This window comes from Desmodus rotundus, chromosome 12 (genome assembly GCF_022682495.2).
Source record: "Desmodus rotundus isolate HL8 chromosome 12, HLdesRot8A.1, whole genome shotgun sequence".
Taxonomy (NCBI): Eukaryota; Metazoa; Chordata; class Mammalia; order Chiroptera; family Phyllostomidae; genus Desmodus; species Desmodus rotundus.
The window spans coordinates 47,475,034-47,490,268 of record NC_071398.1 but is presented as its reverse complement, the minus strand read 5'-3'; the positions used below and the strand labels follow the sequence as shown (position 1 = coordinate 47,490,268).

Sequence of the window (15,235 nt, the reverse complement as noted above, 5' to 3'; positions counted from 1 at the left end):
AGATTCAGTGCAGTCCTAATATGAATTCCAGACATTTTTTTTTCTGGTGAGTTGACAAAGTTAAAATTTTATTTGCAAATATAAAGGGCCAAGAGAACAAAGATACTCTTGTATAAAAACAATATGGTAGAAGGCCCTGCTTAGATTATAAGACTCAGAAAGATCCCACAGGTAAAACATAGTATTGGCCTAGGAACAAAAAACAGATCCCCGGAACAGAACACGTGAGATCAAAGTATACTGATCGGGGACACTTGATTTATGATAGGATAGCACCACCAAGCGGCAGATAAGAGATTGCCACTGAATTATCCTCCTGGAAAATTACTTATACCTGGGAAAAAGATGGCCACTTCTTCACAGTAATCACAGAAACAAATGACGGGGCAGATTTTTTTTTATGTATCTCAGTTTATCTTGTAACATAAGAAACAAGTAATTTTTTTTTGTCTTGCACTGTGGTTGCCATTGTCTACACCACCACCATTTTTGCCCCTTAATCCCTCACTGTGTCTCTTCAGGAAGCACACGTCCAGAGCGCTCTCCTCCTACCACCTCTGCTTCACATCCACATCTAGTCTCCTAATCCCCACTTTTCAAACGTGTTAACTGGCTTTTACCTCAACATTCCCCAATTTTTGGCTCCAAGCCCGTTCGTTACTGTACGGACCCAAAGGATTGCAATATGGCCGCGTCTTTCCTGCGTTTTCAAAAGGGTTGCGAAACTGCCTGGGTGCGGCCATTTTCTGCAGAGGCCGACCTGTGACTGGTTTAGCTTTCGGGTTAGGTCGTAAGACTTCGGTCAAGAGCGCTGAAATGCTGCTGAGCATGCGCACTGGTGCTGACAACCGCTGTGGAAGTGGAAGACCCGAAGGGGAGAACTTCTGAAGAGAAAAGACCTGCTGAGCCTGTCGATTTTCGGGCTGGTCGACGAAATCAGGTTGCCTACATTGGCCATCTCCCTCTCCGTACGGCGCTCAATCCAAGATGGCAGAACCGAATCCAAGATGGCCGCTCTCACGTAACGTAACGAAAACGGCGCGGCCATATTGCCCAGCGATATTTTCAAGAGAGAACAAAATCAGCATTTCTAGGCAAGTCGCTCACTTCCAGAGTGCTACTGAGTCTGCGTAATAGCACGAGACACAGACCAGCCAAACATGGTGTCAGAAGCGGAAGTGGCGTGTGAAAGCTTGGCTTCCTCAGGTAAGGTCACAATTCTCTTGTGAGTTTACGTTCGATTTCTGCGAGCGTCTGTAAGAATCCGGCGCCGTGGGAATTCCGTGACGTGAGATGTGGTTTGCGGTGGGTATTCGTGGGTGGGGGTGGGGGTTGTTTTTTAAGGCGGCTTCGTAATTGTTGGGGGGTTGCGGCGGCTTGCCTGTCATCAGTGTTGCGGGGAGTGGGTTGAGGAAGAAAGGAGAGACCGCGTTTATCGACAGTGGCACGTCAGATGCGGGTAGTGCGGGGAGGCGTTGGTAGAATCCCTGACGGAAGGGCCCATGGGATGTGGTCGCTGAGGATGGGGATTGGTGGCTAGTCACCTGGGATTCTCGTGGTCTTAGCTGGAGCATCCGAGGGGCCGTGGTCCACGTGACAGTGGACGTCTGGGGAGCTGCGAATGGGTGCAGCAGCCGCGTGCGGGGTGGGGAGTATGGCGTAGCCTTGGGAGAGGCGGTGGGTGTGGGACGTGATGGAGGCCCCAGGTGGACAGATCTGTGGGTGCGTACCGAACACCGGGGTAATGTTTCCCAACATTTTATACTGCAAAGTTTCAAGCATGCGGAAAAGTCGGAAGAACAGTAAAATGATCACTTTTACACTCGCCATGTAGATCCACGAATTGTTAGAAGCGTGCCATAAATACTTAGAGTGTGTCAGCCAATGTACATGTGTTTATACGCCCTTGAATTGTTCTAACCTTTTATGTCAGTTCTGCCACTGGTTTGTGTGACTTTGGATAAGGTACCAACTTCTTTAAATCTCAGTTTTCCCAAAAACTATGGTATATTCACATAATAGAATTCCTCGCAGCAGAAAGAAAGAAGGAGCTTATACCCTTTGCAACAGCATGGATGGAACTGGAGAGCATTATGCTAAGTGAAACCAGGCGGTGAGGGACAAATACCATATGATCTCACCTTTAACTGGAACATAATCAACAGAAGAAAAAAGGAAACAAAATATAGCCAGAGACATTGAAGTTAAGAACAATCTAACAATAGCCAGAGGGGAGTGGGGAGGGGACAGTGAGGAGAGGGGTTTACAGGAACTACTTTAAAGGACACATGGACCAAATCAAGGGGGAGGGTGGAGGTGGGGGAGGGAGGTGGGTTCAGCTGGGGTGGGGTGGAGGGATGGGGAGAAAAGGCATACAACTGTAATTGAATAACAATAAAAATTAAAAATAAAATTCTGCAGCACACCAAAAAAAATAAATAAATCTCAGTTTTCCCTTTTAAACATAGGATACCTACCTCACAGGTCCTTGGGAGCCCTACCTGCATGACCTCGGCTAACCCTAATTACCTGCAAAGGCTCCATTGCCAAATAACATCACATTGAGGATTAATGCTTCAACCTATGAATTTGGGGCTCAGAATATTAAGTCTGTAACAGGTAGGTACTTGACAAAAAACTATTCAAATATATACCTTTTTAATAGGAGGTTTTCTATCTTAAACAATTCTATTAACTTATTTTTGTCATATATACTTTATAATCTCTATATGAGTTTATGCTTGATATTAAATGGAGGTCTCTAATTTTTTGTCCCAATATTGTATGCTTGTCATCAATAAATAGAGAATAAAAATCACTTTCAATTTACTAACTGAAGCTATTTATAATGTTTTGAAGTATATTTTTAAACTGAATTATATAATATGGATAGTTTTCTTTTTATAACTTACAAAAATAGTTAGATTAAATGCATATTTCATAGGCTTCTGATTTAGTTTTACCAAACTTGGCCAAAAGTGATTATATAATGCTTCCACACACAGTGTATCAGATTTTTCTACATCTTTGGTGACCGTGGGTGCATCTCATACTATTCTTTTCTAATATGATAGCCCAGTTGTGGCTCGTTGACCATCTTTTGGGGATGAAAGGCATCTCATGTGGTCTCCATATGCACTGCTCTCATTACTGACATGGTTTATCATTTTTTTATATGTTCATTGGCCAATTTTAAACCTGAGAAGTATGTTTTTTCTTTCCTCATTTTCAGAAAATAGTCACATATGAGGAATAATAGTCTTTTGTTATTTATTTTGTACACTAAACCATTTGGCCTTTGTTGCCAGCTCCTGGGGGATACCCCCTAAATTGTTGGAATGTCCTGAATGATAGGAGTGTCATTGTTATTCATGGTGGACCTTGATCAGTTGCACTAACAAGGTGACACATAGTGGGTCTGTAGGTAGGTAGGTTTTGCTAGTGAGATGACTCGGGATGGGGCTGCGTATTCCAGAAGGACCAATCACGGTGATTAGAGGTTTGGGGCTTTGAGCCAGGTAATATCAGTCCAACCTCCAGGAGGGTAGGGTTGCTGGAGGATGAGACACATGGCCAGTGATGATTTAATCATGCTCATTTAATGGAACACTAATCAGAACTATAGACAGTATAGAAGCTCAGGTGAGCTTTGGGTGGCAGTACCCTGCATATTATTTTACCCAGATATGCTGGATGAGTAATGTGTCCTGGTGCCAAGGGGAAAGGACAGTGGAAGCTTCTGGTTTGGGTCCTTCCCAAACCTGATTCTATTGTGTCTCTCCATTAGGCTGGTTATGATCTGTATCCTTCTGCTATAATAAAACTCTTAATTTTGTACCTTTGTACCTTTTTCCTTCAGGAAGCTAGTAGTGTTTTTTTCTTTTAAATTAATTTGTTTGAACATGAAATTTCAATTAATATTTATATTGCTCTTAAAGCAGTTGCATAATGACAGCTTTGTTTGTTCTTTTGCAGTTTTGTTCCCTCAGTTTACTTTTCCCATTTTACTGGTCAGATTTTGATCTGTGGTACATTTGGGGGTAAAGATTTTGAGAGTGGTTATCATTGTCATGTACCTAAGCTGTAGATTTGTTTGTAGATACTCTTTTCAAGTTAACAGTGTTCTTGGCTATTTCTAGTTGAGTAAGATTTTTAAAATTTGTGACTGGCTATGCTATTTTATTACTTATCTTTTCTTCATCTACTGAGATAATTAATTAATCTTATTATACTGTTCTTTCATTCCTTAAATAAAGTCAACTGTGCATTGTATAATTCTTCCTATGTATCAGTGGATATAGTTTCCTAGTATTTTATTTAAGGTTTTTCTAGTCAAGTTCATAAATGAGATTAGCCTATAAATTTCTTTCTCGTATTGTCCTTGTATCTAGGTTTTCTTGAGTTCTTTTGCTTCTTCCCACGTCTGGTAGTTTTTGATTGGATGTCAGATATTGTCAATTTCACATTGTTATTTGAGGAATTTTCTCTTACTGTTTTAACTGTTTTTGAGGTTTGCTCTGGGTCATAGTTAAGTTACTTTAAACAGTTTGATTCCTTTTTTTTTTTTTTTTTTTTGAATTTTTATGAGTTTCTTTCAGTCACAACATGTGCCAGAGAGCAAGATCAAATACTCCTGAGAATGAGAGTTTTGCAGCTCAGTTTGATCTTTGGAGGCTTTCTTTTAGCTTTGTTAGGTTGGATGAAAAGAGTCTTTTTTTTTTTTTTTTTTTTTTGGAGTATCTAAGATGTTTGTATTTTTTAAAAAATATATTTATTGATTATGCTATTACAGTTGTCCCATTCCCCCCCCCACTCTACTCCATCCTGCCCACCCACCTCCCTCCCACATTCCCCCCCTATAGTTCATGTCCATAGGTCATACTTATAAGTTGTTTGGCTTCTACATTTCCTACACTATTTTTACCCTGCCCCTGTCTATTTTCCACCTATCATCTATGCTACTTATTCTCTGTACCTTTACCCCCCTCTCCCCCTCCCACTCCCTTAATGACAACCCTCATATTCTAGTTGTTTGCCTAGTTTGCTCTCGTTTTTGTTTTATGTGTGGCCGTTAATAACTGTGAGTTTGCTGTCGTTTTTACTGTTCCTATTTTTGATCTTCTTTTTCTTAGGTAACTCCCTTTAACATTTCATATAATAAGGGCTTGGTGATGATGAACTTCTTTAACTTGACCTTATCTGAGAAGCACTTTATCTTCCCTTCCATTCTAAGTGATAGCTTTGCTGGATACAGTAATCTTGGATGTAGGTCCTTGCGTTTAATCTTGGGTAATGTAATTATGATGTGCCTTGGCGTGTTCCTCCTTGGGTCCAGCTTCTTTGGGACTCTCTGAGCTTCCTGGACTTCCCGGAAGTCTATTTCCTTTGCCAGATTAGGGAAGTTCTCCTTCATTATTTGTTCAAATAAGTTTTCAATTTTTTGTTCTTCCTCTTCTCCTTCTGGCACCCCTATAATTCTGATGTTGGAACCTTTCAAGGCGTCCGGGAGGTTCCTAAGCCTCTCCTCATTTTTCCAAGTTCTTGTTTCTTCATTCTTTTCTGGTTGGATGTTTGTTTCTTCCTTCTGGTCCACACTACTGATTTGAGTCCCAGTTTCCTTCTCATCACTATTAGTTCCCTGTACATTTTCCTTTGTTTCTCTTAGCATAGGCTTCATTTTTTCATCTGTTTTTCGAATAGATTCAACCAATTCTGTGAGCATATTGATAACCAGTGCTTTGAACTGTGCATCCGATAGGTTGGCTATCTCTTCCTCGCTTAGTTGTATTTTTTCTGGAGCTTTGAAGAGTTCTGTCATTTGGGCCATTTTTTTGTTTGTTTGTTTGTCTGTCTTGGCGTCTGTTACTTTAAGGGGCGGAGCCTTAGGTGTTCACCGGGGCGGGGTAATGCTGGTCGCTGCGCTGTGATGCTGTACGTGGGGGAGGGGCCGAGTGGGAGCAATGGCGCCCGCCTCACTCTCCTCCGGATTTCAATCTTTCACTCCGCTACCCACAATCAAACTGGGCCCCTCTGATGCTGGTTCCCGAGTGGGTGGGCCTGTGCACACTCTAGGCCCCTGTGGGTCTCTCCAACAACCTCTCCTGTGAGGCTGGGAGTCTCTCCTGCTGCCGCCCCAACCCCCACGGGCGTTTTCAATCAGAGGTTTGAGGCTTTATTTCCCCGCGCTGGAGCCCTGGGTTACACAGTCTGCTTCGCTCCCCACCGTTCATCAGGTTTATCTGTGGGCGAATGTGGTGCCGCAGGGTGCTACCCGCTGCTCTGCCTGCCCCATTCTCCGCCACTCTGAGTCCGGCCCTCTGGGTTTATCTGTGCAAATGTGGGGCCGCAGGGTCTGCTAGTGCTCAGACTGCCTGCGCCATTTGTCTCACACTCCACCAGTCTCAGTCCCGCCACAGCCACGCAAGTCCTGTCCACCCCGGTGCCCGTCTCCGCCCCTCCTACCAGTCTGGATGAATGTTTATTTTCTATTTCCTTGGTGTTGGTCCCCCTTGCTGTTCGATTCTCTGTCAGTTCTGGTTGTGCGAGGAGGCGCAGTGTGTCTACCTACGCCGCCATCTTGGTTCTCCCCGAAAAGAGTCTTTTGTCTAGGATTACTTTGTCTCTACTACTGAGGCAATACTTGGCTGAGACCTCTATTGGAAGTCCCTTTGTATCTTTCCACCCTGGCTATTGAGAACATAGACCATTCCTCACCTTCAGTGAGCACCAGGAATTGTTAGGCCTGTATCTTTCCAGTGGCCTTCTCCCAGTTCATTAGTAGTTGGCCAGAGAGTCAAGGGAACCCTCTGCACATCTAAAGAGTGAATTTTCTCTCTGTCTCCCTCCCATCTCTCCATCCCTCCCTCCCTCCTTCCCTCACTCCCTTTTTGTCTTCCTCCTTCCCTCTCTCCCCCTCCCTCACCTTACCCTAATATACTGCTTGGCAAACTTGCCACCTTTGCTTCCTCAGACTTTGAATTCTGTGTCATTAACGCAGCAAGAGTGTAGACCTTTTTTGGGCCCCTTCTCCCTGTGTTGTGGCCTGAAAAGTCTCTCCAGGCAGTGAGCTGCAGCATACAAGGGTCTTACCTCCTTTGTCTCCTCTTCTCTGATCTCTGTGTTTGAAAATGGTGGTTCTAGATATTTTTTTCAATTTTTTTAACAGTTGGTAAGATGAAGAGTAATTCTAGTAATTGTCCCTGGAATCAGAGGATTTATTGATTATGAGGGTTTGTGTTTTATCCATGCTCCATGGGTTACTACTTGTGTAGCCTTTAGCTAGATGCTGGACTTTTTCTTTCTTGGTTTACTCTGTAGTAGAATAATTATGGTCTTTACCTCATAGGGTGGTTTTCAGGGTTAAGTGAGAAAACAAGGTGCTTAAAACAATTCATTGCTGCCCTGGCTGGTGTGGCTCAGGTTGAGCGCTGGCCTGCGAATCGAAGGGTTGCCAGTTTGATTCCCACATAGGGTACATGCCTGAGCTGTGGGCTGGGTCCCTGGTTGGGGGCATGTGAGAGGCAGCTGATTGATGTATCTCTCAGACATCTATGTTTCTCTCCCTCTCTTTCTCCCTCCCTTCCTCTCTCTAAAAATAAATAAATAAAGTCTAAAAAACAAACAACAACAAAAAACCAGTTCATTGCTTTTATAGGAACTTGCTTTTATTATTTTCATGCCAAAAAAATCTTTCCTTGACTCTGTAGATGCTGGCTTCCTAAAATGAGCAGCTTCTGTAAATGAAAAAAGTAGATCTCAGTCCAGAAATTATTCCTTGCTGAGGCTAACCTTGATGAGACGTCAATATCAAGATTTCAGGAAAGATACTAAAAGTGGTGGCCATTTCCTGAAAGCTGCTGAAATGACTAAGTCCCAGGTGAGCTTGTTATTTCCCAGTTTGTTATCCAGGAGATTTCTGGAAGTTTATAAAAATGCATATAATCAAAGAGAACAATATATGTAGACACATTGTGGCAGGGAGATAACGTACTTGGACTGGGAGACAGAGTAAATGACTCAGAGTAGCCATCAGGCAGAAAGATTTATCTGCTTGTCAAAGTGCTGATAATTAGAATATTGCCAGATAAGCAACAGGATCCAGAACTGATTTATACACTTTTCTATGGTGATACTGGAAACCACAGAAGACTAAAAACATGTTACACGATTTACTTTGTATATATGGAGGAACCACATGCATTCCTTGAAATCAGTAAACATTTCCTGGACATTAAGTGTGAAGAAATGTCTTTGATGTGTCTCCTCTTCCATTTTTCTGATCCAGAATATAGACCCGGCCAACAATCATGTTCCTAAGGAAATGTGGGAGATACACAAGGCTCAGCTAGAAAACTTTGAAAATCTCCTTTTACCTATAAAAAAGGAAGATAATAGTAGTGCTTACATAAACGTTGTTGTACAGATTGTTGTATCAATATATGTAAAATGTTTAGAATGATAAGAGCTCTGTGTTTGCTTGTATCATGATTTAATATGTATAACAATCAATTTAATAGGCGGTCTTGTGAATAACATACTTTTGTATCTGAACAACAGTGCAGTGACTACCAGGTGTCTGCAGGATGTATGTCATCCTGCTCCAAGGCTGATTTCTCTCTGTTACCTAGGCACGTGTTCTCATCAGCTGCTTCTCCTCTTTCGCTGAACTGTTTGCCTTGAACCCAAATAGATCACAAGCTATATGACACAGGGCCATGCTTTATTTCCTTTTTTTTTAATTGCAAAATATGTTGTGGGTAATATTCAATGCTCCTAAGGTGGGTTGCAGATGATTTTTAGGTAATTCAAAGTTTTAACATTTTATGTTGGGTGAATGAATGAAGAAGTGAATGGAAATTGCACAAAGGGGAGAAAGTTTGAACAAATTTAGCCAAAAACTGTAAATCAAAACTACATACAGAGAAATATTTATTTATGTTTCCTTAGTATAAATAATCAGAATATCCTATAGTTATCTTGTGCTTTATTCTATTATAATAACTGCAGACTAAAAAGGATTGTGTTATAACAGGGCATGTTCTCATTCAGTGATGTGGCTGTATATTTCACCTGGGAAGAGTGGCAGCTGCTAGACACTGCTCAGAGGAATCTCTACCGGGATGTGATGTTGGAAAATCATAGCAACCTAATGTCATTGGGTAAAGACAACTTTCCTAAATATCTCAGCCTAAGCTCATTAATTGCCTGTCTTTTTTTTCCATTGCTACAATTTATGGGTACTCTGATATTCTCAGTGATTTTGGACTGGGACTTAAACAGAACTGATTTTATGATCAGACACTGACAGTACTTACTTTTATTTCCACATGAAGAATTTTAATTTGCTGAGATTTAAATTATATAGTCTCTGGGCCTGAGGGAGTACGGTATAGGGGCTGGGTGGAGGTGGGCAAAGGGGGAAAAAGTGGTGATAACTGTAATAATGTAAACAATAAAAAAAATAAAGAAAAAAATAATAGAAAAAAACAAAGCCCCCTCCCTCCTCCCAAAAGAGAGAAATATTCCCATATAAAAGTGTTTGGAGTTAGCCCTGTCTGGTGTGGCTCAGTGGACTGAGTGCCAGCCTGCAAACCAAAGGGTCCTGGTTTGATTCCCAGTCAGGGCACATGCCTGGGTTGCGGGCCAGGTTCCCAGTAGGGAGCACACTAGAGGCAACCACACATGGATGTTTCTCTCCCTCTCTTCCTCCCTCCCTTCCCCTCTCTCTAAAAATAAATGAATAAAATATTTTAAAAAAATGTTTGGAGTTAAAAATAAGTAAATAAAATATACATTCTCTGAAACAACTTTTTCACAGGCCCTAATACTACTCAGGTTCTCTGTGATTACTGCTTGACAGGTTATCAGGCTACCAAGCCTAAAGCAGTACTCTACTTGGAAAAAGAAGAACAAGGAATTGTAGAGAGGGAATTTCCCAGTCATTTTAGTCCAGGTGAGTGAAACCAATGTATTGGGAGTTAGTGGAAGCAAAGTAACAGTTGGTCATTGGTGTGGGACCCTTGTCATTCTAATATTTTTTCTTATGGTCTCTGAACCTTTAGAGGTAACTTAGAGTGAGTAAAAACAGGTCTTTTGTATGAATGTTGCCTGCTTCTACCACCCTTCAGTATATGCCTCTCTTTTTTGGCCACCCAGGAAGTGTACCTCCTTTTATCTACTCTGGGTCAGATCTTTGGCTATTTCATTTGGTCTTTACTTGCTTAAGTTGTTCTGCTATTGAAGCTTGTTAGACATAACCAGCCTCCTTCACCTTTTATCCATATTCACATACCTCCTACATCATGCTTTCAAATATTCGTAGATTTGTTCCAAAGTTTGATGACACCCACATCCTTCCGTTCATTGCTCATTACTCTTTCTTTTATTGAAAGCCTCAGACTTGTGCACCTGCTATATCACTTTCTTCATTCTCTTTGAATATTGATTTGAGATTCTATCACCCTCCATTTCATGATAATGGTAGAATTCATTGATTTTTTTTCCCTTAGAAGTAATGTGGCAAGTTTGTGATTGGCATCAGGAAGACATTGAGAAAGATGAACCTGTGGAGAGAGATCATGAAAATAATGCATTGGGAAAAATATTTTCTCATAGCAAAAATTTTGTTCCATTTAGTGAAAAATCCAATAAATGTATCTCAAAAGGAATAACTTTGAAACAAGATTCAAATTTTCACAGTAAAAACTACACAGACATGAACTCTAATGAGTTAAATGCTTCTGGGAAATCATTTTTCTATACTCTACATGAAACCTCTAACATTCTTGCCCGGTACTATGAACCGAATTTACATGTGAAGGCTTTCAGCCTTGGGACAAATCCTAAAATCCATCACAGAATTCACACAGAGGGGAAGCATTATGAATGCAGTGAATGTCTCAAATCTTTCAGGTATAAGTCAAAGCTCATGATACACCAGAGAACTCATACAGGAGAGAAACCCTATGAATGCAAAGAATGTGGAAAAGCTTACAGGGAGAAAACGAAGCTCAGATTACATTGCAAAACTCACACAGGAGAGAAACCTTTTGAGTGTAGTGATTGTGGGAAAGGTTTTATGCAGAAGTCAAACCTGATTATGCATCAACGAATTCATACAGGCGAGAAACCCTATGGATGTAGAGAATGTGGAAAGGCTTTCTGTGGTAAGTCTCAGCTTGTTGTTCACCAGCGAATTCATACAGAAGAAAAATACTATGAATGCAGGGAGTGTGGGATAGCCTTCAATAAAAACTCACACCTCATAACACATCAGAGAATTCACACAGGAGGGAAACCTTATAAATGCTGTGAATGTGGAAAAGCTTTTGTATATGCATCACAGCTTATTGTCCATCAGAGAACTCATACAGGAAGAAAACCTTATGAATGCAAAGAGTGTGGGAAATCCTTTAACAAAAAGTCACACCTCATAAGACATCAGAGAATCCATACGGGAGAGAAGCCATATGAATGCAGTGAATGTGGAAAAGCTTTTATAGACAACTCACATCTCATTGTTCATCGAAGAACTCATACAGGAGAGAAGCCTTATGAATGCAGGGAATGTAGGAAAGCCTTTAATAAAAAGTCATCCCTCATAACACATCAGAGAATTCATACAGGAGAGAAGCCTTATGAATGCAATGAATGTAGAAAAGCTTTTATAGACAAGTCACATCTCATTGTGCATCAGAGAACTCATACAGGCGAAAAACCCTATGAATGCAGTGAATGTGGAAAAGCTTTTATAGACAACTCACAGCTTATTGTTCATCAAAGAACTCACACAGGAGAGAAGCCTTTTGAATGCAGGGAATGTAGAAAAGCTTTTAGTTATAAGTCATCCCTCATGGCACATCAGAGAATTCACACAGGAGAGAGGCCTTATGAATGCAGTGACTGTATGAAAGCTTTTATATACAAGTCACATCTCATTGTCCATCAGAGAACTCATACAGGAGAGAAACCCTATGAATGCAGTGAATGTGGAAAAGCTTTTGTACGAAAGGCAGTGCTCATTGTACATCAAAGAACACATACAAGGGAGAAACCCTTTGTCTGTCTTGAATGCCAAAAAGCATTTGGCAGTATGGCAATGCTCAGTACACATCAGTTGATTCACACAGGAGAGAAACCCCATGGGTGCAATGAATGTGGAAAAGCTTTCCGCCAAAAAAGCCATCTTATTATCCATCAACGATGCCATACTGGAGAGAAACCCTATGGATGCATTCCTTGTGGTCAAATCTTCAGCTAGAAGTACCAGCTCATTAGATATCAGAGATACCACACAAGAGAGAGAAACCATGTTGATGTGAGAAAACCTTTTTTTGAGAAATCATACCTCTGTCCTGCAAAGAAGTCATGCAGGACATAAAATTTGTTAATATAATGAATGTGGGAAAACTTTACCTGCCAGGTTCTTTCTCATTTTGCATGAAGAAATTTATACAGAAATCTAAGAAACCTATTAAATGCTGGAAAGACTTTAGTGAAATGTCAGATCTCATTAAAAGGAGAGAATTTACACAAAAGACATCCTATGAATATGGTGAAACTTACGATATTTTTCTATTTGTGACCTTTCTAAGTTTCAGAAAACTTATCCAGGAGTGAAATCTTCTAAAGAGAGTGATTATATGAAAATTATTTGCCACCACCATAGCCTCATATTTCATTAGAGAAAGTCCTTGTGAATAAGTTGAAAAGTCAAAATCGTTTCTTAAGAAGAGGAATCCCATTATAGACCACAAAAATGAAACTTTTGAGTTCACAGATATTTTTGATAGGTCATAAAATTTTCAATTTTCACAGGAAAAATCTCATGAATGTTGTGAATCCTGGAATACATTGCAAATAAATGAGTTTTCATACCAAAGAATGCAGATAACTGAATACTTGTGATAAGAGATGTCTCCAGCATTAAACCCAAACTTCTGTTCATCAGACAGCATTAAGGAGAATTAGTACAGTGTAATAATGATCGTGGAAAAGGTGGTTTACATATATAACTTTATAATAAAAATTCGAATTTTGTCACATTATTATGTATTTATGGAAAATGCACCACAAAGTAGTCAGTTGTAAAGGGCAGATAAGTTTAGCATGCCAAATAACATACAGTCAAAGTAGTAAATTAAGAAAGGTCGTGGATATATGCATTTTGTTTTGTATCTGAGTATTTTTGTAGAACACATATATATTTGTTTTCAGATTTAACAAGGTAAAGTTGTGTACCACCAAAAAAAATAACATTGTAAATTTTTGTATATCATAAATTGCAAGGGAAGTAATTAGGTTTAAGATTGAATGAGACTGTAACATAACACCATAACACAAATTTATTGTTGTTTACTGGTATGTGTAGATGGAACTGGTATTTCTTTTGAGCCCTTTGTAATAATAAAGTTTTTAAAATAAGTTGTCTTTTGGTTGTCACCGAGAAAAAAATACCCATTTAAAATAATTGAGTTTTTAAAAAAATAATCCTCACCTGAGGACATTTTTTTCATTGCTTTTAGAGAGAGAGGAAGGAAGCGAGAGAAACATCAATGAGAGAGAGAAGCATCTATTGGTTGCCTCTTGTAGGTGCCCAGACCAGGGTTTTTACATCCCTGGACCGGGGATTGTATGTGCCAGACTGGGGATCCTACATGCCAGTCCTGGGTGTTGAACCCACAACCTAGGTATGTGCCCTGACCAAGATTCAAACCTGCAACCTTCTGGTGAAGGGATGACACTGCAACCATCTGAACCACACTGAGCAGGGCAAAAATAATTGAGTTTTAAGAGTGAAGGATAATCACAACTTTACTTTTCTGAGCCAAGTCCTGAAAAACTGGAAGCGGTTGCTATTTTCAAATAAAGATAGATTAAAATGTTACCTTTGTTGGTGGTATTGCTTATATGAGGATCATGGCTTAGACCCATGGCCAGATGTGCTTCCCACTACTTTCCCCTCTAAAACCTAGTCTGTTAATTTCCTAGGGCTGCCATAGGAAAGTACTATAAATGGAGTGGCTTAAAACAACAAAGTTCCAGAGGCTAGAAGTTCAAAATCAAGGTGTCATCAGGGCCATCCTCCCTCTGAACCCTGTTGGAGAATTTTTCCTTTCCTCCCTGCTTCTGGTAGACTTGCTGGCAATTTCTGGCATTCCTTAGTTTGCTGGGGCATAAGTCTAATCTCTGTCTCCATCATCCCAGGGCATTCTTCCCATGTGCCTCTGTGTCTTAATATGGCCATCTTATAAAAACACTAGTCATAGTGGATTGGTGGTCCACCCTATCCATTATGACATCATCTTAACTAATTACATCTGTAACTAATGTATTTCCAAATACAGTCACATTTTGAAATATTGGAGGTTAGGACTAAAGTATACCTCTTTTGGAGGGAGGGCATGTTCGTTTTGGTACCAGTTTCATTGTGTGTGTTTCTGGGGGTGAGTGTTGGGGGACTAGCTTCCCACACCAACAAATAATCCTCAGATTCCATCAGGGTGTCTAAGAATTCAGCTCTTCTTCTGATGCTGTCTACCTGAAGAAAGCATCAGGTTCCATGGGTTAGGGGTTCTGTTCCACAAGACTGACCCTCTGTTCAGATGGCAGCCACAATCCCAGGCTCTTACCCATACTTCTGACTAATGACTATAAACCACAGGTTTCACCCTGGCTGGTGTGGCTCAGTGGATTGAGTGCTGGCCTGTGAACCAAAAGGTCACTTCCCAGTTGGGGAGTGGTTCGATTCCCAGTCGGGGGACATGTCTAGGTTGCAGGCCAGGTCGATATTTCTTTTCTCCCTACCTTCTCTAAAATTAAAATCTTTTTAAAAAATAAATTACAGGTTTCAATGACCCCTTCCAACACAGAATGCCAATCACAAGTCTTAAGTTATTACCTGTACTTATGCCTGATGGGCTATAATTAGTTTCCCACAACCCTCTGGTTTGTTTAATTTGCTAAAATGGCTCACAGAACTCACAAACATGTTACTTACTAGATGACCTTTGTGTGTGTGTGTGTAAGGATCCAACGCAGGAACAGACAGATGGGTGAGATGCATAGGGCAAGGTATATGGAGAGGGGCATGAAGCCTTCGTGCCCTCTCCAGGCACACCAGCATCCCCACATCTCCATGTATTCACCAACCTGGAAGCTCTCTGAACCTCTTTCTCTTGGGTTTTCATGGAAGCTTCATTATATAGCCACAATTGATTACATCATTGCCTTTGGC

The 15,235-nt window shown here is 40.7% G+C and overlaps 1 protein-coding gene across 1 annotated transcript; it reads left to right on the top strand.

Moving 5' to 3' along the window:
• The first annotated feature begins 783 nt into the window (after positions 1 to 783).
• On the top strand, positions 784 to 13,505 carry LOC112310220 (zinc finger protein 84). Its single transcript, XM_024566472.3, has 6 exons — positions 784 to 1,206; positions 2,469 to 2,619; positions 7,707 to 7,876; positions 9,032 to 9,158; positions 9,860 to 9,952; positions 10,509 to 13,505. The coding sequence occupies exons 3-6, from the start codon at positions 7,793 to 7,795 to the stop codon at positions 12,257 to 12,259; spliced, it is 2,055 nt and encodes a 684-aa protein (XP_024422240.2). The 5' UTR covers positions 784 to 1,206; positions 2,469 to 2,619; positions 7,707 to 7,792; the 3' UTR covers positions 12,260 to 13,505.
• The last annotated feature ends 1,730 nt before the right edge of the window (positions 13,506 to 15,235 follow it).

What these genes read in the sequence shown, in the direction of transcription:
- LOC112310220 (XM_024566472.3), top strand. Translation starts at nt 7,793, where the DNA reads ATGAGACGTCAATATCAAGATTTCAGGAAAGATACTAAAAGTGGTGGC. An exon ending in CTGAAATGACTAAGTCCCAG is followed by an intron (nt 7,877 to 9,031) that starts GTGAGCTTGTTA and finishes GTGTTATAACAG; the next exon opens with GGCATGTTCTCATTCAGTGA. An exon ending in TCCCAGTCATTTTAGTCCAG is followed by an intron (nt 9,953 to 10,508) that starts GTGAGTGAAACC and finishes TTTTTCCCTTAG; the next exon opens with AAGTAATGTGGCAAGTTTGT.